Source organism: Eurypyga helias, unplaced genomic scaffold (genome assembly GCF_000690775.1).
Source record: "Eurypyga helias isolate BGI_N326 unplaced genomic scaffold, ASM69077v1 scaffold24958, whole genome shotgun sequence".
Lineage (NCBI taxonomy): Eukaryota > Metazoa > Chordata > Aves > Eurypygiformes > Eurypygidae > Eurypyga > Eurypyga helias.
Genome location: NW_010267983.1, coordinates 4,198 through 27,448, shown reverse-complemented (window position 1 = coordinate 27,448; position 23,251 = coordinate 4,198). Strand labels below are relative to the sequence as shown.

Genomic DNA, 23,251 nt, shown 5'->3' with positions numbered 1-23,251 from the left:
CAGCACCCCATGGGAGGGACCCACACGGGAGCAGTTCATGAAGAACTGCAGCCTGTGGGAAGGATTCACATTGGAGAAGTTTGTGGAGGAGAACTGTCTACTGTGGGAAGGACCCCATGCTGGAGCAGGGGAAAAGTGTGAGAAGTCCTCCCTCTGAGCAGCAGAGGCAATGTGTGATGAACTGACCAGTACCCCCATTCCCCACCCCCCTCTGCCACTCAGGAAGGAGAGGAGGTCAAGAGAAGCAGGAGTGAACTTGAGCCCAGGAAGAAGGGAGCAGTGGGGGAAGGTTTGGTTTAAGTTTTTTACTCAGATTCAATTAGTAATAAATTATTTTTTTCCCCCTAAGTTGACGCTGTTTTGCCCAGGACAGTAATTGGTGAGTGATCTCTCCCTGCCCTTAACTCACTTATTTTTTCTCCCCTGCCCAGCTGAGGAGGGCAGTGACAGAGCAGCTTGGTGAGCACCTGCCCTCCAGCCAGGGCCAAGCCTCCACTACTGCTCATAGTAGTGCTTACAGACTCCAGGGAACAAACTGCTTTTGTGCACAACCTCCAGCAATCAGTCCTGCATTGCTGAAGGCTTCCCACCACAAGCACGTAACCCAGGACATCAAGAGCAATTGCTCTTCCCAGATAACAGGAGTTACCAAGAACTGCTTGAGCCCTAAAGCTGGGTTTCCATATGAATCTCCAGTTATGCTACCTTTTAATAATCCATCAATATTTTGAGAACATCCATTAAGGCAGTAAAATGTTTTAAAAATAAAACAGGAATTAGAAAAACACTCAGAAATCCTCCTGACATCATGCCTCTTACGATCCAGACAACTACTTCACAACTTGATGTGGTGACAAGTGCAGGTAATTGGGATAACTACTGAGGTTGAAGGACCAAAAGCATCTTTATTCAGTCTTGGGCCTCAGACACTTGTTATAGGCAGAAATAATCATCAAATCACTGCCCCCCACTGCAGCCTTTTGTAAATAAGCTACCTGTAAGAAGGACTTGTAACCCATTATCAGTTCCAAGCCTAGTTTGTAGGCTGTGGTTTCCTGCTTTGTTTTGGTTTTAAGTTGTCTGAGTATTGGACAAAGAACCAAGGAGAGTTTGCAGGACGAGACACTGCCCAGAGCATGGGAAGCTAGAGGCTATCTTAGAGAGGACACTGGGAATTTCATCAAATGGCTCATTACACAGAAGCTGTCCTCAATAGCTCAAAGAAACAGAGCTATTTCCTGACAACTGTGTCAACCCTACTGGGCCTCAGACAATTTTTTCACATAAAAGTTGCTCTGTTTTGGAAAAGTAACTGCCAGCTCTACAGGGGCAGAGTAAGGGACTTTCTGAGGGACCTGCAGCAGCTCCTAAGCCACAGCTCTCTTGGAGAGCATCCAGAAGGTACCACTTAAAGAAAGCCTTACCACCCATCGCTATCTGCAGCATTGACGTTCACACCAAACTGCACCAGGAACTTGACGATTTCCGTGTGCCCAGCACACACAGCATTGTGCAGCGCAGTAATCCCTTCGTCATTGGGCATGCTAGGATCTTCAACCTGTTCGGGCAGAAAAGGAGCCATTCACATCCTGGTGAAACTCTCTACAGTAAACATCTCTTCACATATGAGTTGGCTTATTCTGAAATGTGATTTTGAGCTGTATTTCTATGAAGGACATAAGCAACAAGCAGAAAGACTACAGCAGTAGCCAATCTCACAAGGAGACTCACATACAAGCTTGCAGCTTCTTTTTAATAGGACACCTAAAATGGTTCAGAGCATTAATATCTTGATAACTTAGCAAAAGTATTTATAACAGATTTCTGATATTTGCCTATTTAATTGTAAGTAAAATTCACATGGAATTTGCTTATCAAATGATCTGGAAAACAGGCCAGGTATGTAGTACTTCATTCCCTAGGAAAGTCCTACAAATTTAGTCTTGATGCTAAACACCCAGCATGGATTTAACACTTAGAATCAGCCTCCAAGGGGCTGTGTCCTGGTAGGACATACCACCTCAAGGGCCAATGTAGGTGCACACTAGTATTTTAGTTTCCTCAGTCCAGGAAAGCTGTAACTTTGAACCAGGATTGCTATTCCTTCTCTTACAAGTTAGCATTTGTACCTCATAAATTATTCTCTGCACGAGGTCAAACTCCCCCTCCAAAGATGAATCCAGAAGCAATGCGAGGGGATTGAATTTCACTCTCATCCCGTGTCCAATTCTCTCTGAGCCAGTTTTACGCAGGTTTGTCCTCTTCCCCTGTGAAAAGGTAATACAAGTTACAGGCATTTGTTTTCCTGGAAAAAACAAGAATACGGGGTTGCTTCTTTGGGAATGACAGCAGAAATTAAAGCAGTGTTTAATATGTAATTTAGACTATTTTCTACCAGTTCCCTAACACATTACAAATATAGTAGGTTAGGCATGTTGTGAAAGAACTCTGCCTTCATCTCCAGACAAGGGCACTATTCTATTCAAATACAGAATTCACCTTGGTCAAACACAACAAAATGTTAAAAACTCCCATATCTCTAAAGATCAGGAAAAAGAATGCACATTTTCTGTATGCAGACCATTTCAGCAATAGCTCTCAAGGCTGTTAAACCAAGAACGTTAAAACACCCCACCAAGTATGCTACTTTTTAAGCAGCGGTGTTAAGATCCTAACATTTTCTTAAGTTAATGAGAGTTTAACAGGAACAGAAATAGTTATGGAGAATGCTTTTGGACAGAAAAAGTGTAGAAAATGCTGTAGATGCTCCCAGTGATACTGGAAGCCAAGTATTTTCCTCTTTCCCCTGGAGAGCACGCAGGCATTAGCTCAGCGCTCTGCCCAGCTGCCTGCACAGCAGCAATGAACGCTATTCATAAGGCTATGCAAATTTCTGACGGATGGCCAGGCACAGATGAAGAGAAATGACTCGTGTTTTGCAAGGTCAAACCTGTGGAGATAAGATACACAAGAAGAGATTCCCAGAAAACACTCTTTTGCCTGGTGATTTATACGTAACATCAAAAGCGGAGGCGTTTTACAGAAAGCGCCCGTCAGCACAACCCAAGTGTTTAAATATGAAATCAAGATGTTGGGCTGGTTTCTGCTCATCATCGCAGAATCGCTACAAAACCAAACCAGAAACAAGTTCTTACAATTTAAGTCGTCCTACCACTCACGTGTCACTGTAAAAGGGAGCAAGGACAAAGCCTTAAAAGCATGAAACCATGCAATGGCTATTCTGTGCAGAAACGACAAAGCTAAAAGGCACATTTAAAGCTTTTAACTCCTCTGCTCTGAAGCGACGGAGGAAAACCACTTTCATGTATTAACATTCTACTCGTGAGTGGTTTTACAAGGAACTCTGAGGAAACGAACGCAGTGAGCATTTCTGTTCTACAACAGGGGGATAACACCATACCACATACACAGTCTCCCAAAACAAACAAGTGGGTAAAGTGCTGCCGATCCTGAGCCCAAAGGGACTCCACTTTGATGCAACTTGCGAAACAACCGTTGTTAAATCAGGTTCCAAGGGAAGATTCAGAAAACATGTCAGGAAAAGCGCAAGTAGTTTATGTCTGCAAATGAGTTTTTAAGGCAGAAACGAAACAAATCTGGCTCTCCGTATTTTTCAAGCAAGGAACTTCCAGATAAACAAATGCAACCTGGGATTAAGATAATTAGTTTCCATCTTGTATCAGCAATAGTGGGAAATGCTTGTGAAATCTGTATCTGTGCCTCAAAAAAAAAAATATAGTCTGGATGCAGTAAGCAAACTCCTGGAATGTTCTTTACAGCCCAGAAGGTTTTTACTACTCGTGTATCAAATTCCATTTGAAGCTTTTCATCATGTCATTAATTCCAGAGACAACAGACACTTTTCATTACTGTCGTTGCCTCTGGAGATAAGAGCATCACACAAATACAACAGATACTCACAGAAAGACTTCTAGCCTATTTTGGGTGACTTCTCCCACATCTGCTCTACAACACAATGCACGGGATTTATGGCAGAGCCTGAGATGCCTTATTGACAGGGAGCCCAAGTTGTAGACTAATACTTACGGGAGGCAGGGAAAACTGTCCAGTAACTTCAGGAGGCCTCATATTGAACGAGTCCTCTCCCAGACTCTCCGGTTCCCCTGATGGATAGGGAGGTGGTGGGTATGGAGGATATTCTTCCACATATACCTCCAGTGGCAGTGAAGCTTCCAGGCTTGGTTCTTCCGTTTTCGGCTGCGTGAGTTCTTCACCATCTGATACTCCCTCAGGTACAGTGTCCAAAGCTACAGAGGGAACAGCAGCTTCACTCTCATCTGCCGGTGTGTTCTCTGCTTCCTCAGCAATGGCCGGTTCTGGCAGAGAAGCCGCTGTTTCTTTTTCCGACTCTGCACTTAGATAAGGATTTGGGATTTCTGCTGGGCTTTCAGGACTGGCAGCTGATGCCGTCTGTTTGGAGGGATGCGACGGAGCTGAGATAGTCTCCATTGCAGCCAGAGTGGTCCTCTGATACAACAGCTTCTGAATATTGGGGCCATTAGGTCCTTCTGGCTCAGTAATGGAGCTACGTTTCTTCAGTGGCCTGGGTGCATTGGACAGCTTTTTCCGCAGCGCTTCCAGATCAGCATCGCTCTGGTTGCGGTACGGATTGGATAAGAAAGGCAGCAGTTTGGTCGGGCTGAGGGGCCGGGGTATTCGCTCCGTTTCATGATTCTCATGAGCAGAGGCTGTTGTTTCCATCTCAGGCTCCGGACTGCCTGGCTTGCCTGGGAGGCTGGAGTAGACGTTCTCCGTCTGCGGCAGCTGATTCTGTACGCCAGGTCCTGCCATCACAGGCTTGCCATACACTGCACAGCAGATCAGGGAGGGGTGGGGAAAATACAAGTGTGAGTATTTGATCAACAGACCTAAAAAGAACAAGCAACCCAAATCACGTACGTATGGCAAAGCAGCAGACTAACACAATCAACTGAACAGAATCAACCCAGTAACCAGGTTTACCGTTACCTTGCAAACACGAGACAGATAGTCTGCACTTCTTGTTAATGCTGATACACAGCCTGTAAGATCCACCTAAAATTCTTACAGCTGCACTAACCTGATTAATTCCCCTGAGGCACAGTTTTATACCCACAGACAAGGTGGAAAGTACATCTGAGGTTTATGAAGACAGAGCCACAAGCTTACCACTTGGGAAGTGCGGTCCTCTGGTCTGTGCCCTCGTCAAAGCACTCTGCACTGCCTGCTGGAAGTTCTTCCCAGGAGTCTGCTGTTGCGTGTACATGCTGTATATTGAACTTGCAGCCACTGTTTGAGGCTTTCGAAACGGTGGGAGAGAAGTCTCCTTGGACGGCTGAGGGGTGAAAGGTCTCACGGCTGCTGCTGGGGGACTCTCCTGTTTGGAAGAGGGAAGAATTTGGTCCTGGCTAGAGGAAGGACCTGTAGGAGGTACAGAAATTCTTTGCTGTATCTGCTGAGAGGGATGGGAAGACTGCTGTGCCACTGTTTTTTGCTTGTTCCCCATAGTTACAATAGCCAAAGGCAGCTTCTGCAGGTTTCCATCCGGCTTAGTATCAGCAGGTTGCAGATGACTGGCTTGACCAAAGTAAGGTAAGTTTATCTGTTTCGGCTTAGTGGGGACAGGTGGTGGTACCTTTGTTACATTTTTATTGGCAGCCTGAAAGAAAAAAAAAGAAGTTAATTGAGATTAAACAGCAAAATATGCTTTCAGATTTCTGCTGTGAAGGACCAAAAATTCTTAAAGAATGACACAGTATCAAGCATTCCTACTGGTGCTGCACTATTATTTACACTGTCACTGGAAACATGAGACTTCTTGAAGCATTTTATGATCACAGTTGTTTATACATTAAGCCCACTCCCTTTAACTCCTTCTATAGCAGCTATGTTTAAAGCCTCAAGCAATGGCAGGACACAGTAATTTCTCTAGAGACAGCAGAAGCACTCAGTAGCATCTGTAGGCAAGAAGCTTGTTTTCCAATGAAACAACTGTCATCCCAAGTTCTTCACCCCTCCCTGATCAAATTGGGCCCTTGTGCCAAGATTCAGGTTGCAAGTCTTGCTGCAATCAAACATCTGAAGGACACTGCTGCATTAAGCAGTGAAACAAGTGTGTAAATGATTTTTAAAACCCCATGCAAATGCCTCCGTGCATATAAACTTTGGGGAAAAAAAAAAAAAAACAAAAATGTATGCATACACGCCAGTGTAAGTAACAGTCATTTTCATGTGTCCAGTTAAAAATGTATATTTTCATCACAGTGAATATAGGGAATGATATAGAGCTACCAACTGCCACTAAAAGACTTATTTCCTTAGGAGTATTCTTTTAAAAGATGACCTCGGTACTTTTCAAAGAGCTTCCTTCTTTGAAGGGCTGTGTAGTAAACCCTGTCAGATGGAATGCAGTAGTTAGTTTCCTGTATACCTGTGCTTCTCGCAGGAGATCTTCGCTGCTCTGGTTCTTTCTCAACGTGCCCAGCCCAGCAGACTGGTCCACAGAATCAAACATTGAGAATGGACGCACTTTCTTCTCCTTGTCTCGTAAAAAAGTCTCTCCTTCAGCTGTCGTTAGAGAAGAGGAAGACTTTTAAAAGGGACACCACACCATTGTAGGAACAGGAGCTCTGTTCTGTGCAAAACTCAAGGCTGCGTAGGGAAGGGATGCTTTTTGTGTCCATCCCACCCCTGTGCTAAGGGCCCAAGGTGCTGTGTCATGGTAACTGAACAGGAGCAGGCACGAAGGGATTAGTATCTACTTCAGCATCCAAAACGTGGGGTTTAAAATAAAGATCCCTGAACCACCATACCAAAGCTTATAGGGCAATATTGGTTTTATTTGGCGCTCTCAAATTAATTCTACATATTTACTGAAGCATTTAGAAGAGACAGGTATCATTAACCAGATTCTCCATATTTTAAGATCAGTCAAGCACATAAGAACAGACCTTGTCCTTCATTAGTCGCAATTCCTTTTCCTGAAGTCAAGGCTGATCCTTGATTGTCTGCATTTGAACTACTCCAGTCAGCAGCAGATGGGGAAGGTTTTGTACCAGGGAACACAGAACCTAGGAGAGAACAAGTGGAACAGATTAAGTTAAATAATGTTTTTATTGACTTATTTATGACAAGTGGTTTTTTTTGTAAGAGGTCTAGACAGTGTCCAGGTATCGTAAAGGTTAACAGCTATAAATCCTATCACTTTAGACTTTTGCTCAGTTGTTTGTTTTAAAAAGAGAATGTAAAACCAAGCTCAGAAACAGCCATCAAAGCAGCAGCAAAACTCTTTGTTCTAGAACACATCTGCACTTACAGCATTCAGACAGGCAACTCCTCTAGACTGCCTTCTTTCAGTTAGTAAGGCATTTTCCTTAGACACTTACACTAAGTTAAAAAATGAGAGGATGCCAAGAAGGGAGGAGAAATATATTGTGCAAATAAAACCACGATGCTTTAAAGCATAAATAGATCCTGCCAGTGATATCCAAACAAGTAAGAAAAAAATCTGTACATCCATGTGCATATGGGCACTGCACTACAGCTGATCTTCATATTCATTGGAGTAGACATCCAGTCTGCTACAAAAATAACTAACTAAGAAAAGGCTTGCACCTTGCTATTAGTTTAAGTATTTCACCAAATTCTCCCTACTACATCCTAAACTATCTCGTACAGTAAAATATTGGATTCAAACAGTAATGACAAGCAGCAGGAAGATAGTCCATTCTGACAAAGTACTGAATACTATCTCAAGGAAAGCAGTCATTTTGCCGGAATGCCAAAAAGTAACTAGTGATATTTCAGTTCAAATAGCACACCACCACACCTTCCTATAGCAAATATTCAAATTTTGTATGGACTAGAGCTACAGTTTCACTCCAGCAGCTTTAGGATCTGCAACCCAGATAAAATGAAAGTTCCCCATTCTCCAGCGCACGAAGAGGCACTTGGGCTCATCTTGTGTCACAGCTACTTTATTAGTATCTGCCAGAACTGGAGATGGAGGGAGGGAGATAAAAAGTAACAGGACTATTCTACAGCTCAGCCTCCAGTTTTTCCTTTTGGGAAGATCAGACTTTCTCTTATCTCCCAGATGAAAAGCAAGTCTTCTACTCCCAAGACAGCACAGAAGAGATTTGAATCTCTCCAGTTTCTGCAGACTTCTACCCTGATGGAGATGAAGCGCATCTCGTAGGAGAGCGCCAGAGAAGCAAAGCAAATCTCCTTTAACACTCCTAGCAGGAGAGGCCAAGCCTCCAGTCAGGTGTTGGACTTAAGTGTCTCCACAACCCTGCACAATCAACATGTCAGCAAGTTGATTGCTATTTCTGTGCTACAGTCAACTGCCCCCTTTGTACTTCTTGTTATGTTGGTTAATTGTTTACACGTGTCACTTCCAAAATGCACGATCAGAAAACTTGGCTTTGCTAATTTAACTCCAGGCATGAGGTTGTTAGCACATATGTCCTAAAACTGCCTCTAGAAACTCACACACTTGTATATCTGTAAATCACTACTTTACAGAACCCCCCCCCCGACATTCTATGCTGTATAACAACCCAACTTTGAATCACATGTAATTGAAACACATTGAATCATATAACCTCAGTGCTTATAAAATATATTCACTTGTGCAAGAAAATTGCAAGTACTAAGACTGACATCTCAAATACTTTGCTTGAAAACAAAAGCAAACAACAAGAGGCTGGTAGATAAGGAAGCAAAACACATTTCCAGAAAATAAGTATTAGTCGTAAGTATTACCTGCAGGCGCTTTAGCCTGTGAACTGCTCCCAGCCCTCATGTTGGGCAGAGTCTGTGTTTTCAGTGGACCATCAGGCACCTGCAAAGCTTGTGTCCCATCTGAAAACGCTGGTTTTACCAAAAGCTCAGGTCTGGAAGCAACACGTGGCATAGTAGAGGACTGGATGTAAGGACCTACTGCTGCCACTCGACTTGGAGCAGAAGCCACTGGCTGGGGTAAATTCCCATCTGCAGAAACCTTGGGGGAGGGAAGAAGACTTAAAGAATGCTATGCTGCAGTACTCATCCAGAGTTTGAAATAGAAGTCAGAAAAGGATAAAACAAGTAGAATATAATACACCAATATTAAAAATGCTTTTTAAAAAAAGCTTTAAAAGATATAAACAAGAGGTAGCAGAACAAAAAGGAAAAAAAGACATTAGGAAAAAAAAAAATCTATGACAGCTTAAGAAGTGTTCTGGTCCATAAAGAGTTAAGTAGGATAACACAACATAGCATGAAAAGCACTTCAATAATACAAGACTTCCACCACGTATGGATAAAAACAAGAAGTCTAGCATCTGAACAGCCCTCCCCACAAGCAAGGTTTTAGTTCAGACTGTATGGGCCACAAAGGAAACAAGTTTTTCATTATTAAATACCACACACTTACTGGTACATTCTCTTTCTGTTGCAGAGCTGCCTTTTTCTTCCACAGGCGCTCTCGCAGCTCATTAACACGCTTATCCATGACCGCCACCTCCGAGTTGCGCTTGTTCAAACACTCCCTCTGTTGCTGCAGCTTGGCATTCTGCTCCTGGTTCAGTTTGTTCCTCAACTGAATAAATTCACAAAGCAGGGGGGGTGGGGGAGGGAAGGAGGGGAAAACAACAAAAATCAAAACAAATTTACTTTCAGGATGGGGAGCAGGAAACAGTTACAAGTCAAGTCATGCTGGCAAACTCAGATTATTTTCTCCAATAAAGTGTTGGTTGGTGTCCAAATTTTACAGAAAATTTTACAGGTATATACACTGTGTGCTCCTTCCTCTATTTACCTCAAACCCAGCACAACTAACCCTCCATCCTCAGCACGCAGGTAGCCACATAGCGCTGTCAGGATCAGGAGCAATAGGATATCTTTTCATCGAGGTAAGAAACGACCCTACAAACTTTTAGCCCTTACAGTTGTGGGTCACAAGCTGCCTTTCCATTACCTGCAGCTCCTTGTACAGGCGGTCAAGCTCAGCTACAGCCGACTGGTTGTCATGGTAGCCATCAATTCGTCCATTCTTCAGCATCTCCAGTTGCCTGGTGAGTTCCTCTACCTTTGACACGGCCAGCACCAGCTCGCGCTGCTTCTGCTGGAACAGGCTGTTCATCTGTTCAATCTCCTCCACTGGAGAGGAGGAGAGAGCACAATAGCTGCCCTGAGAAACAGCCGAGCGTGGGCTGCTTCCAAGGCGGCAGTTAAGGGGACAGAGAGCGCCCTGCTGGCCTCTGGAGCGGTGCTGCACAGAGGCTGCAGCCGGCTGCCGCAAACTCCGGGTCCCTGTCAAACCAGCTCCTCCTCGAAGCTTTTGTAGAAACAGGCACACTAGCAAGATTATGTAAGTTTGGTCTACTTAGAGCACTGGTGGGGAAGAAAAAAAGAACACTAACTTTCTGAAGTATGGAAATAAACAAAACCACATTACCAAGCTGAATTTCATCTGTAGAAGCCTAAATTTACTCAATGCTGAATTCCGCAGGAAGGCACTCGCTCAACCACAAGGCATATTTATGGTATTTAAAACTCTGAATTTAGGTCATAGGAACTCAAGGACAAAGCACTCGAGCTGTCACATTAAACAAAGACTCAGAGCGCTTTTAGAGTTTATTACAAACGGCTGTCATCGGCTGCTCCCACTGCCAAAACTGTTGCATTACAGAACAAAGTTTAAGGACTCAGTAAGTTCAAGCAAGTACCAAGACCAGACCTGCTGGGGAGGGCGCAGGGGAACAGATACACGTGTTCCTGGACCTTGAATTACCCTACCATCCCTCTATTGCCTTGAACTGTTTGGGTTCTATTGCACAAAATAAACATCAGAAAATCCATTCTCCCCATAAAAAAACCCAAGCACTTCTGCATTATCTATAAAGCACCATGCTTCCTAACAATCTATTTACCTTAATAAACCAATATATTTTCACTTGAGTCCCGCTGGAAATTACAAGTTTAGTACTGTATGTATAGAGGGAGGATGCAAAGGTAGGCAGAAGAATGTGTGTTGATAGGAAGTCTGAAATAAATATTTAATGTTGCATCAACATGCTGAACTGCAAGCACCCCACTAGTACTGTAGCAAGCCAGTCCGATTCCCGTAAGTGAAAGGAAAACACTCAGCCACTCTGGCCGTTAAGTTACCCATGTTGCCTCTTAGGCAACAGGTAACAGGCCAAGCTTTCTTACAGGCCAAGAAAATAACACTGATGTGTGGGATATTAACATCATGGATGGAAAAAGTTACTGTGGCACCCAAAAGGTATTCAAGTAAAGCAAAAACCTACACTGTAATTAAAGGGCAGGTATGCTAGGCTGAAAATACAGGGTGCTCTTATGGGTTACTTTAAAATACAGTATTTTGTTCTAGGTCATTCAGGCCTTTTCTTAGTAAATACAAGATCTGAAATTGTTAAGATCAACGCTTCCTAGAACACTGTAAATATCTCCTCTGAATCACTGCAATCACTGGCAATTTTAGAGTTTCAAGAACCACATTTCATGGAAAATCACAGGCGACTTTCTTCAAGCAGCAACTCACCTAATTTCCCATTGCTGAGTCTTTTTTGCTCCACATGGCCTTTCAGTGCTCTCACTTTCTTAAGTTTGGCTTCCTGATTCTCAGCAATTTCCTTTAATCGCTTCAGTTTTTCCTGTTCAGCAGCTTGCTGTTGCTGCCGCTGGTCTTGCTGTTTCAGGAATTTCAGACGTTGTTCCTGCAGCCAAAGCAAGGAATTTTCCTTTTTTTTTTTGCCTTTTTTTTTTTTTTTTTTTTTACGAACTTATGGTAGGGTACTGACTCAAAACTTAAAAACAGTCGCTACAGCAGCTCAGATCAGCTTTAGCCCAGTGTCCTGACTTCCCAGAGTGTCAAGGGAAGTCAAGAGAACAGAGTAAACACATACCAATTCTGTCCCAGTGCAGTCCTCTAGCTACAACCACTCTGTAGTACAAGAACCTCCTCTGACAGAGCTGGTGTCCACATCTAACAGCCCTCATTAAGTTTTTCTTCCATAAAATTGCTCAAAACCCTTTGAAGCCTAAGAAAAATTTCAGTATTCATGTTCCATGACATTTTCCAATGTCATTTAATACCTACTTGGCTCTTGAGTTGCAAGAGCTAATGATTATTTCCCCTCTACCTTCTCCATGCTGCTTGTACTTTACAGATCTCCATCAAACACCCCATTTTAAACAACTAAGTCATGCAGGAAAGTATTAGACATTCATTATACAGAAGGTATTCCATAAATTATTGATCATTTTCACCACTCTACTCATACTAGTTCTGCTGGAACCTCCTTGAGACAGGGCATCACTGCACACCAAAGCTCCAAAAATTTACCGTTTGGTGGTAATAATCACTGCTCCACAACACAGGATGATTCCAGACATGGGAAAACCTTCACAGTGACCTGGCCCCCATTTAAACAAAAGACACCACCTCAGCAGAGGGATCCTTTTGCCCCTCCACAAGTATAAGAGTAAAAAGGTGCAGTCAGTTCCTATAGGCAGATGTCTATAGTTTAGAGCTAAAGGAAACCATGAGATCACTTATAGAGGCTTCCCTAAAATCATTGGCCATTACACATGGCTTCCACTTCTAAAGATGATAGGTTGTTCCAGAACTATGAAGACTTTCCAAGCACTAATGAACAGTCAGTCAACACTACTGCTGTTTACTAACATTAGAACTCAACACTTCCTCAAAAATTAAAAAAATACCAATCATATTTAGAAGCAGGCACTCATGTATTTTAAATAAATAAGGAAGAGCAAAAGAGTGAGCTTGCCTTCCGGAGAAAGCCAGGCAGCACCTGCAGTGTATGCACTAATTTAGAATCAATCCCACACAGGAAAATGCCAAAAAATAGATATTACGCTCATGTCTAAAAAGAAAGTGTCTTTTTACCCCTCAGAATCTATTTTTAATATTGCAACTGATTTCAGGAGGCAGGAAGGAGGCGATGGAAAGCCTCTCTGGAACAAACCTGCTTTCCTAAATGCCCTTTCAGAAAGGCAATGTTAAAAGAAAAAAATTCTCCCATGGGTCACCCAGGAGACTACTCTTTGGCAAAGCACAGGCAGCAGACACCTACCTGGATGGGCAGCTGTCCTGTGTCAAACTGTTAGTTTTTATTTTTAAGAAATCATGTACAATTCCCTTTATAGTACATATATTTAATGTTCCTATTCCTGGTTTCATACATATAGTGACTACAGTGTTACAGCTATTTATAAGATCAAGGTTTGTTACTGTCACCCATGAGCAAAACAGCCAAAAGTTATGAAAGTTTAGGCTTCCCTCTTAAAGGAAACACTCATCTGTCAGTTGGAACTGAGAAGAGGACAACATAGGAAGGACAGATAGATTGGAGCGAGTCCAGAGGGGACCACGAAGATGCTCAGAGGGCTGGAGCACCTCTGCTATGGGGTCAGGCTGAGAGAGTTGGGCTTGTTCAGCCTGGAGAAGAGAAGGCTCTGGGGAGACCTTATAGCCCCTTCCAGTACCTGAAGGGGCTACAAGGAAGCTGGGGGGGGCTTTTTACAAGGGCTTGGAGTGACAGGACAAGGGGTAACAGGTTTAAATTGAAAGAGGGGAGGGTTAGATTAGATATGAGGAAGAAATTCTTCCCGGAGAGGGTGGTGAGGCAGTGGAACAGGTTGCCCAGAGAAGCTGTGGATGCCCCATCCCTGGAAGTGTTCATGGCCAGGCTGGACGAGGCTTTGAGCAACCTGGTCTAGTGGAAGGTGTCCCTGCCCATGGCAGGGGGGCTGGAACTAGATGGTCTGTGAGGGCCCTTCCAACCCTAACCATTCTATGATTCTATCTTGGCAAATTAATCCAGGCAGTACAGATATTAACTGTGCTACTAAACTTCAAGTGAAAACTCTAATCACTTGGCTGATTGACTGATTTCTTACAGTTGTATTTGCATCTTCTTCATACCAGTTTTTACCATAAAATAGAAATAAAGTTTTACTGGCTATTTTGACAGGCCCCTCTGCAGGTGCTTCAGAACCATCAAAAAGCCATAGTTTGAAGCAGTCCCCTGAGATATGCTTACTGAAAGCCAAGGGAACCAAACAAGGTGCTAGACATATGGGGGGAGCCACAACAGAATTCAGGTACCTCAAAAGGAAAGTCAGAAGGAAAATTAGCAAGACAAGAGCCCCAGAGCAGCCTTATTCCCCTGCAGAACACATTCTGAAAGGAACTCATTCATCCAGACAGCTGAAAGCTCTTCAGGATGGGTTTGTATTTAACGATTCTCCGCAAAAGCAGCATTTTCTGTGGTGTTTTCATGAGTAGCATGTACGCACACCACAAGTCAAACGTGAAATCCATGCCACCGTTCTGCAGATGCACAGAGTATTTTTTTTCCCTGAACAATTCAGGAGCACCCTGTGTGCTTTCATTAGCTTTTCTGTTATTGTTCAGCAAGCATTTTATAAATCACTCTCCTAGTTACTTTTATCACATACATGCCATCTTTTCCAGGCAGCTGCCCCAGGAAACTAGGCACATTGCACTCTGTCAGGAGAAAGCAAGATATTACAGGACAGCATTATATCCAGAGACAAAAGCACTGTTCAGTGATCAAACCGGTGAATGGCTGGTCACCACATGGAACACAAATAGGGCTGGCAGAGCCACTAGGACAAATGACAATATATTACATTATATGCTCTATCCTTTTAGTAAGCTATACGGTCCCTTCTTTCTCTGGCATTATTGTCATGTTTTACTACTGGATATTTGCATAGGTTGCCTTTCACATTTATAAAGGAGACCAAGACAGGCAGGTCTGTTTTTATAAGAGGTGAAAAACAACAAACTCCCAACCCTCCACCTCCATGTGACTCTCACTACCTTTGTTCCTGGCAATAAACAATCTCATTCCAAAATCACCTTGTTAGCCAGCATTTGCTGTTGAGCCTCAATTTGTTGCTGCTGGCGTGATGCCATTTCCTGAAGTTCAGCCAGCGTCATATCCATCCTTGGAGCACTGACCTGTCAAAGAAAATCCAAAGCATGCTAAGTCTAGAACTTTTAATTTGGCTAGCATGCAACCCAACAGAGCTACTGCAGAAAAGGATGAAAGGTCTTTAACAAATAGCAACAACAACGGAGTATCCAATAAAATAGTAAGAAATGGCATGTTTCCATGGTAAAAGAATGAATAGTTGTAAGATCATACACACGTGTAAGCCCAATCCAGAAACACACATAAGCTGACATCTCTTGAAACATCAATATTTCTAGCAAAATCCCAGCAGCACTTGAAAAAGAGGCGTTTCAGAGCCCTTTACGATGAAGCTCAGAATGAATCAGCTTTGACTGACTGAGACCAGGATGATCAGCACACAGCAGGATGGATCTGTGGTCGTAGGTGTATCATGGCAATTCATAGCACTTCAACGTAAGTTGAAGAAAATAGAAAGTTTAAATATAGTGTGTGTGTGGGAAACCACCACCCTTAAAAGGAGAACAATTATTACATTAGTTATCTGTTCACATCTGTTTCCTGGATCTAGATTCAATCTTTGATCCATAATTATATATCTTCTGGCCACAAATGAATAACAGACAATGAATTCAATGCTGAAACTGAACTGAAAATGCTGAAATTGCTTTCAACTTGAAAGCTGAAACTAAGGGATCTCGGACACAAAACTGAACATGAAAATAATCAATGAACTGAAGGAAAATAAGAGAAAATTCTCAATGGGAGTAGAAAAGGGAAAGTATGCTGAATTTCTGTGGGTGATCTCCAAGCAGCAAGCAAAGATATGGCAGCCTATGGAGCTCAGAGACATCTTAAGAACAGAAATTAAAGGTGATGATCGTTAGAGGCTTTGTGTCTGTTTTAGAGCAGTCATCAGAAATCTCTCCAAAACAGTCTCTTAGTCTCTAAGGTAGGATTTGCACCAGTGTCTCAAAGGAAGAGAAGCCTCCATTTTTGCTATACCAGCCATTGCATCAAGCACTTACTCCATTCTCTATTCTTCGATCACCAGGCACTTTCACACCATTTCTTTTTAAGGCTGAATCTTGAGATCTTTGTCCAGTCCCTAGAAAGAAACAGGATACAGGATAGTCAAAGACAGTAAGGTATTCCAGTATTTTTCTTATCACTCTGGACACAGCATTCAATACAAAAGGAGAAGCAGCATACACTGGGTTTGCATGGCAAGATTTTGGTAGCACCTAGATGTTCTGTTTCACAGAGAACATTAGTCACAATAGTTAAAGATTAGTCACATATCATGAAAGATGCACCATTTAAACTACAACTGATTATTTGCACATAAAGTTTAAAAGCACAAAGTTTTGTCTTCCTGGCAGTCATTGTGACAGTAAAGATGCTACTTAACTAGAATCCTACTTCAGGATAATTTCCATTAAATTATGTACAAACGGTGTTCAGATGCCAAATACCAACCTCACTTGTTTCCCTGTAGGACATATATGTACCACAGGATGAAGCCACCAGCTTCTTGCTGACTTGATACCTATTTTGTGAGCATATTCCTGCAAGACTAACTGCAGAGCTCCTAACTATTCATTTGCTCTTCCTCAAGTGTGTTACTTAGCAATGTTGTGGCCAATAAAATGCCAATAATCCTTCTACTATGAGCACCTTGGACTTGAAAAATTACATCCTGACAACTAAACTGCACTGTAAGATCCTTAGTAGGTAGAGATGGCACACAAACTTTTTATGTACTCATTCTATCGTCATTATGCATTTCAAACATCAAGATACATTTAGCCATTTTAAAATACACTGTGTACAGTGCCACCTAACACAAATGCAGTATTTCCAATGCCAAGGAAGATTACCAAGGATGAAAACAGAAAAAGGGGAGGAGGAAGACTAATTTAAGTCTTAAGGATTCTACAGATGAATATGGGATGCACAGAAAAAAACTGAAAAGCAAAAAGCCATTTTCTTTATAGGTTTCATATTTAGATTTACAGTGATATCAGAGAATGTCAGGGATCCTAGATATCAGAGAACTTGACTAGGCAGTTCATTTAATGCTATTCCTGAAACCAACATGAATGTGTAGACTGTGGGAGGCGGGGGGGGGGGGGGGGGGGTAAAAATCAAATAACTCCATCTTTTGCCAAGTATGCTATCACCCTGCTAAAGTATTATCCAGGTGAAACATCCTAAGCCCAAATAATAAATTACATTAGTGGACGACCGTTTAATAGTCTTTTCTTTTAAATCTTGTAACCACAGATCTCCAGATATTTAGCTGTGGCTAATATATTTAACACAGGGTACGTCTGGATGCTTTGATGATGTCCAGCTCTAGAAAAACTGCAGAAGCTTCAATTTGGATTTGATGTCCCCAGATCTGGCAAGGGAGGATGATGTATTTACTAAAATTAACAAGTTTTCTGTTACTAGCATTCTCTATTCATAAGAAAACAACAGACAGACCAAAAAGGGCTGCAACCCCATACTGACTACCAACATTAATAAATAACACACACAAGCTGTTTCCTTAATCTTGAGGAATGAAGTGAAGCTTAGACAAACGAGCCAGACGAGGTCAACACCTACCTGCTTCCCAGCAGGGAGAGCGTTCATGCCGAAGAAAGAAACGAACCTCACTTCTCTGCATCCCAAAGCGCTGCAAAATATCCAGCATCCGTTCATTATCACCTATGGGGCGCTCTGAAAAGGTAAAAAGTCAGTTGACTATTACATTCCTAAGTAGCTTGGACACATGCCAGAACAAAACAAAAATATCTGTCCATCATCTTTCACTTGCACACCTGTTATTACTCAGAGGTTCAGTGCATGCACCTGACCCTTGCCCTCACCCAAGGCATTTCTAATTTTTCCTTAGGAAGGTGCTGTAGCACTCCTTGCTCCTGAGATTAAACCAAAAAAGCCCACCCCCAAAGGGAGAAGCTGAGGCACAGCCTAAGGGGAAGCAAACTGACAATTTAAGGCACTAGAGCTGAAAGCTCTGAGTTTTGTATTCGCAGATCATCTTACTCACTCTCCACCGCAGGAAAAGTGCCGGTGTACCTTTTGCTTCACTTCTGCGGTACCTCAAACTTATTTTTCAGTCATTCCTACCCCCTCCTCAAGGGCTTCCCTTCCCCGATTCCTACAGGGATTCGTTTACTTCCTATTCCAAAGAGAGGTGCAAAGATAAACTCTCCGAGAAGAGGAATTCTTCCCTTAACGCTGCCCAAGGACTGCGATCAAATGCCGGATTGCAGTTCAAGCTCAGGCAGCAGCACGCAGTACCCTGAAGAGGCTTCTAGGCAGTACTCAACATGCCTGATCCTCAGCAAGCCATCACAGCTCTTGTCACTTCAAGTGTTCTCCTATAGCTCCTGTCAGCCATACATCCAGCTCATGCTCTTGGACAGCCCATTTGATGAAGTTCAGACTACATGCTTTCCAGAAGCTGCACTTCTGAAAAACCTGGGAAAGTCAAACTACTTTGGATTCATGGCTCAAAGGAAAGAAAGATGTGACAGTGAAAAGCAACTCCAGTATGAATTTGCTATTCTTTTCAGAGAGTTACGATGAAGTTTCTTTAAAAGTTACATGCACAAGGTGCACTGAATTTCTTTTCCTGCTCTTGTTCCCAAGTTCAGGATTCAGTCACATCTCTAATTTCTAAGCCCTACCTGTTGCCTTTTGATATTACAAAAATCTAGTGGGAGTCTATATTACCACCTTCATTTACCAATACTCCTCCCTTTCAGTATTATCGTTCTTCCAAATTTTGCACACTTCACAGCTGAACACTGTCGGAGAGGATATAATTAGAATTATTTAACAGTCTCTAATTCTTTACATAAAAGCAATTGCTTCTGTAATTCTAGACGTTTTACCATATGCTTTTATGCCTATATTGAGAGTGGTGGCAAATGTGTGGTCAACATGATAGTCATGCCTGTTTAGTCCGTATACTGCCATAGTATCTTATGACAACATCTGAGACTCATGATCAGGTTAGATGCATTCACACTGGATGCCAGACAAACAGAATATATTGTTTCTGGCCTGAAAAATAAGACAAGAGACAAATAGTGAAGTTAAATACCCCCACTTTTGCACCAGTTTCATTTTTCCTGACGTTGCTTTTGTTGGATGTTTCCCTTCATTATTTAGGCAAGGGGAGGAAAAGAAAAGAATAAAAGATTAAGAAATCAGAGAGTAGTTCATTCACATTCATTGGAGAGTCCTTCAAAGTCACTGTCTTAACATGGAATAATCATTTCAGGGGAAAAAATTGTCGTTATTAAGTATAAATGGTTTCAGTTTCATAAGAAGAGGAGCTACTAACATGTTTTCAGCATGTGAAAAGTTCTTTTCAACATAGAAGTGTTTCTTTAAATGAAAATGCTGCAGCTGTGCTCCAGCAATCTAGGAAGGAAAATTTCTGGAGTCACTGTCAAAAGAGATTAGCTTTACAGAATAAGCAAGTAGGTCACTGTTACAGAAAAAGCAGTCTCTTGGCGGTTACTTGTCTAGACAGCTAAAAAAGCTCTTCATCTGCTAAACCCTAATTCAAGAAAAAAAAAAGAAAAAGGCAAAAACAAAAAAACAACAGTACCGCTGTCAGATTTCCATCTTAAAGAATATACAGCAGGCTTACGAGAGAGATTTCTAGCAGCTTGGCAATACTTCAACTGAAACTCTATCATCAAGGGAGATGCCCTTTACACAGGGATTCTGTCAATACCACTCAGTGACTTCAAAGGAAGGTCAAAGAGATTTTCAAATACCAAACAAAACTACATTCGGAAAGCTCAAGAAGAAAGGACAAACAATCTGGCTTCACTGTTTTAACTCCTTATCTGCCTTACAAATGGGGGGGGGGGAGGGGGGATAAAATAATCTTTATACATGCCCAGACCTTTTGACTGCTTTCCACAGTGGCCAAAGTAGTTACCTAGCAGAATTCCAGCAATAATAGGAAGATCAAGAAAGTTTGCCCCGATACTCATCAAATTTCAAGCAAAACTGGGAGGACAGGGAGAGTAGTCGACTTGCTCCCCTCAGGGAGCAGAGTGCCTCCAGCGCACTTGCGGCAATCTTTCAAAGTAGGCTTAATAAGGTCTGACAACAGAAGCTAAAATTCCTGAGCAAGCTCAGAAAGAGAGAGAGGCACAAGCGATCTAAGAAGGGTCTCAGTAATTGAAGTCGGAGAAGTAATTTTCCAACATAGATCTCTTGTTTCTACCCCAGAAACTTAGCTGCCCTGCACCATGTTTGTTTTAAAATAATGTTTAATTCATTCAGTGTAAGACACAAGCAAAACAGAAGCCATGGCTTATCTTGGCAAAACAAGATAGTGAACACTGCTGACGTCTAAAATGCAATCACGCAAAAGCTAAAAGAATTTCGCTCTTCCCTACCCTCCCCCCAGAAATAAACCCCATACAAAGATGTACATGAAAACATCTTACAAAGGGCTGCTACTGGATGTTATACAGATGCTTAAGAAAGGATATTTTATCCTAAACAGGAGAGTACAAGTCTCTTCATGGTATACAATTTGAAACTACTGCATTTTTTGTTAGTGAGTACCATCTGAAACCCTATACACTTCTGCAGACACACTGTAAAACATTAGTAAATATGACAGGATCAGTGAACAAGAGTAGTTTGACTTCTAAACCAATTGTCAAAGTTTTCACTGTGTAAGTAGATGATACTTTGTCTTACAACAGTTGCTGTGCAAACATTTTGGTATCTGTTTCTGTGATATCTCATGACGTCTTTGCAAAGACTAATCTCAGAAAAAATTCTCTGCTTCACTTTATGTCTCTGTATCCAGATGATTTTCTTCCATCTTGAGTACTAGAGAGGCTGACAACTTGATTTTACAAGTAAACCTCCATGTATTATATGGTCCCACTCACCCAGAAGTTCACTTTTGAGCTTAACAAGACCATTTGGTCTCTAAGTATCGGCAGAATTCACTTCCCTCTCCCTATCTGTGCTTTCCCTTCATTTCAGGACAATCTCGCTGCCCTTTCTAGCCTAATCTACATCAACATCTCAAAAGCCAATCAAAAATCCAGATTCAGGAAACATAAGGAGATGAGCTGCACACCCTATCAAGGATCCAGCTTTGGTAAGGACAGGAGAGTCCTATCCCACACCATCACCACCTGTACTCTTCAACAGGGCGTGGGGCAAGGCTAACCATAAATACAGTGGTTTTACTAAAACTACACATCTTTCACTGTAGATTTTGGTATTGTGTTGAATTAGACAGAGTTGGACAAAGAGATACAATAACACCACTTTCCTAAAAGATCTCACCATGCTGCATTGGTTATTTTATTTTACTGTTATTTATGAAGAAAAGTTGTTTTCTTTTCTAAGGAGATGGAAAAGAAGTAGTCTGTTGCATTTTTTAAACTTAAAAATATCAGAAACATTACATCTCTGTCAGAAGGGGCTAAAATCAAGAGAACTCTGACATCTCATTCTGTTAAACCAACGTTCAGCTCAAAGACCTTTGAACAGGTGTGTGTCTGAGCCAACAGCAGAGGAAGACAGGAACATGAGCTCTTATCCAATTTTTAACCATTTTGTTGAAGCATCTCAAAAAAGTTGGCTCAAATACTATTTTTCATGACTGAAATCACGGGCGGGATTTAAATGTATTTTACTCTTCTGGGTGGCCACCAGTATCTAATGAGTGCCATGGAGACAAGAGATAGGCAGGAGTCCTTTCCCATTTAAGCCATAGTTTAGCTTTTGATTTGCCTGTTGACATGTTCCCCAGTTCCAGTGGAGCACTGCAAGCTAGGGAGATTTGAACCTTCAAGACAAAAAACCAGCAAGAACATCGGAGAAGAAAAAGTGCCAAAACCAACCACATACACAGAACCCTGCTCCAGAGGCTTAAAAGGCCAGGGGACAGCCAAGAGTAGTTTCTATATCTTCCCTCATATCCACTACACAACTTTAGAGCACCTCACATCAGGTAACTCCTGCTACTTCTGGTAACACTCCTTTCCTTTCAAACTCCATTAACAAAATTGGAAACAACAAAGGCGTCCTCAGAAAAAGCAAGTGAAAGTGACTATGGGGTTGAAGAAATTATTCTGACCTGGTCACAGAACTACTGACACTTACTACTTCAAAAACCCCACACCGGCCACTGGGATCCCACTGTGGGGAGAAGGAGGAAGAGAAAACAAGTCCCCCCACACCCTTCAGAGACAGGCTACATACACACAAGAACATCCACATGCTCCATTCCCCTTCTTTTGCTTCGAAACTCATTTTTGCATGTGTGAGCCTTCCTGTGGACACATTACCGTACAGCAAGTCTGATGAAGAGATCAACAGCACTGTAAGGCAGAAACCCTCTGGGGCAGGACCACGTCTGTGAGGCCTACGTGTGCTACCTTGTCAGAAGCAGCGAGTGCCCAGTAGTTCACAAAGCCTAACCTACCTGAGCCACACCACACTTCAGCCAGGTGGCACTCACTCTCACCAGGCTCCTTGCACAGCTCCACCACATCTCTGCAGGTTGTTTCGGGGGTGACTGGCACCTCAGTGAAGTGCTGCTCATTGTTACTGAGGTACACTGTCAGAAACATCTGGAAAAGAAAAAGCAACAGCACAGTTACTTTATAGCACGAAGCACACTGGAGTCACAATCCTTACTTCAACATTTGTTATCAGCTACTGCCCATACAGAATTTCAACACGGCCACATTTCGTCTGAAGGTACAAGCAAGTGAGACCGTACAGAAATAACTCTGTGAGCAACTAAATTACAATGCTGGAGGACTGTCTGCTTTAAAATCTGAACCTAATGCTCCTTCCTTCTTTCGCTCTCAAGGTGATGTGTCTCAACTCCTCCCACTTTACTATCTGTACGTACACTGCACCCATTTGACGCAGCGGGAGAAAGAGTCAGGCAGAGTTCAGAAATATTCTTTCATAGTGAAAAACAATGGCAATTACTCCTGTTTAAACAGAGACCAGAGCTGACTACATAGGCGGTGAAGCGGAAACCTAAATCGCACTCCCATAACACATTTCAACGGAAGGTTTCCTAGAAACGCAATCTGACTTGCTGCACCCTCAGTCTCTGCCTGAATACAAGGTGACCCCCCCGACACCATCCACAGGAAAGCAAGGATATTTTACTTGGCTGCCTCTTCACAGTTGTAGAAGGATCCTTGCTCTTTGGTCACTATTCT

The 23,251-nt window shown here is 42.4% G+C and overlaps 1 protein-coding gene across 1 annotated transcript in view; it reads right to left on the bottom strand.

The window, feature by feature from the left end:
- Positions 1–22,642, bottom strand: part of TP53BP2 (tumor protein p53 binding protein 2) — a 30,275-nt gene extending 7,633 nt beyond the window's left edge. The window contains exons 1-14 of the mRNA XM_010157616.1: positions 22,495–22,642; positions 17,613–17,726; positions 16,028–16,107; positions 14,945–15,046; positions 11,573–11,747; positions 9,983–10,164; positions 9,440–9,604; positions 8,788–9,025; positions 6,972–7,091; positions 6,452–6,588; positions 5,191–5,680; positions 4,069–4,850; positions 2,130–2,267; positions 1,425–1,558 (exon numbers count right to left, since the gene is read on the bottom strand). Coding sequence (XP_010155918.1) covers positions 1,425–1,558; positions 2,130–2,267; positions 4,069–4,850; positions 5,191–5,680; positions 6,452–6,588; positions 6,972–7,091; positions 8,788–9,025; positions 9,440–9,604; positions 9,983–10,164; positions 11,573–11,747; positions 14,945–15,046; positions 16,028–16,107; positions 17,613–17,726; positions 22,495–22,642 — 3,005 coding nt within the window. The remainder of the gene's footprint in view (positions 1–1,424; positions 1,559–2,129; positions 2,268–4,068; positions 4,851–5,190; positions 5,681–6,451; positions 6,589–6,971; positions 7,092–8,787; positions 9,026–9,439; positions 9,605–9,982; positions 10,165–11,572; positions 11,748–14,944; positions 15,047–16,027; positions 16,108–17,612; positions 17,727–22,494) is intronic.
- Between the last annotated feature and the right edge of the window lie 609 nt (positions 22,643–23,251).